This window comes from Contarinia nasturtii, unplaced genomic scaffold (assembly GCF_009176525.2).
Source record: "Contarinia nasturtii isolate CC-2019 unplaced genomic scaffold, AAFC_CNas_1.1 Cnas_scaffold_226, whole genome shotgun sequence".
Lineage (NCBI taxonomy): Eukaryota > Metazoa > Arthropoda > Insecta > Diptera > Cecidomyiidae > Contarinia > Contarinia nasturtii.
This window is the reverse complement of record NW_022197583.1, coordinates 1-1,168: the sequence shown is the minus strand read 5'-3', so window position 1 is coordinate 1,168 and position 1,168 is coordinate 1. Positions and strand designations below refer to the sequence as shown.

Genomic DNA, 1,168 nt, shown 5'->3' with positions numbered 1-1,168 from the left:
ATGCACCGATTCATAAGTACATACACACACGCACAAAAAGAAACTGAATAAAAGTGCCCTCAAATGCTTCCTACTTGTTATTCTTGCGAGTGCATTTGAACCGATCAAACCTCATCGATTTTTTTTTTCAAGTTCAAAAAAATTGTGAAATATTTTCAATCGAAATAAAATGGAAGTCGTAGTTATTTTGTATTGGATACTTTGGGGTGTGATTCCCGCATTGGGTCAGCAGTTAACGGATTGCGTTTATATAAACCATCGCCAGGATTCGGTGCAATTAATTTGTGACAATTTCAACACCGGTTTCGACACAAGAGATGATTGTTTTTCGAAGAAATTTCCGATGGGTTGGGTGAGATTACTTGAAGGTGACAGCATAAAAGTTGGTGGTTACGGATGTGGTAGCGACGTATTAAAGTTTGTGAGTAATTCGTGGCGTGAATTTGATATATCCACAATTGGTATTTCGGAACTTCCTACAGTTTGTATTGATGATGTCGCCGGTCCAAAATTACAAAAAATGAATGCATCTCACAATAAAATCGCCGACAATTCAAAACTATCATTTGCAATGTGCCCCAATTTGAAGGAGCTCGATTTATCATACAATAAGATCAGTACATTTAATGCGAAATTTCCATCAGATACACAATTGGAAGCACTTCATTTGGAAAACAATCAAATTAAAAAAATCGAATTCAACGTACCATTCACACAACTTCGTTATTTAAATGTATCCAACAATCAACTGCAGGAGGTCTTCGATCAACATTTTGTATTCACCAGTTTGGAGACACTGATTTTGGACGGTAATCAATTGACGCATTTGGATAATGTGAACCTTTTTAAGTTTCCAAAATTGAGCACATTCAGCATTGCTAATAATCCAATTTCAGTTCAAAAAGTCACCGAATTTTTGTCGACAAACGCAAAATACGTGGTTAAGGAATTGGGAAATGCATTCGGCAGTTTAGCGACTGGCATTCGGAATCGCATGACAGATGTTCAAGAGAAAATGTCTGTTATGTACAAAAATTTTGTTGGACATTTTATTCGCGCTGCTTCTTATGAACCATTGGATGGAGAAAAATTAGTAAAAAACTAACACAGGAATCACGTCATTATTTGGATTGTAAAATTGTTTAAAATAAAGAAATAAAATAAATTT

At 35.3% G+C, this 1,168-nt stretch overlaps 1 protein-coding gene across 1 annotated transcript; it reads left to right on the top strand.

The window, feature by feature from the left end:
• Positions 1–100: 100 nt before the first annotated feature.
• On the top strand, positions 101–1,109 carry LOC116337306. Its single transcript, XM_031761740.1, has 2 exons — positions 101–809; positions 897–1,109. Exons 1-2 carry the CDS (start codon positions 170–172, stop codon positions 1,103–1,105), a joined length of 849 nt encoding a protein of 282 aa, XP_031617600.1. The 5' UTR covers positions 101–169; the 3' UTR covers positions 1,106–1,109.
• Positions 1,110–1,168: the final 59 nt, after the last annotated feature.

What these genes read in the sequence shown, in the direction of transcription:
- LOC116337306 (XM_031761740.1), top strand. Translation starts at nt 170, where the DNA reads ATGGAAGTCGTAGTTATTTTGTATTGGATACTTTGGGGTGTGATTCCC. An exon ending in GGAGACACTGATTTTGGACG is followed by an intron (nt 810 to 896) that starts GTAATCAATTGA and finishes ATCCAATTTCAG; the next exon opens with TTCAAAAAGTCACCGAATTT.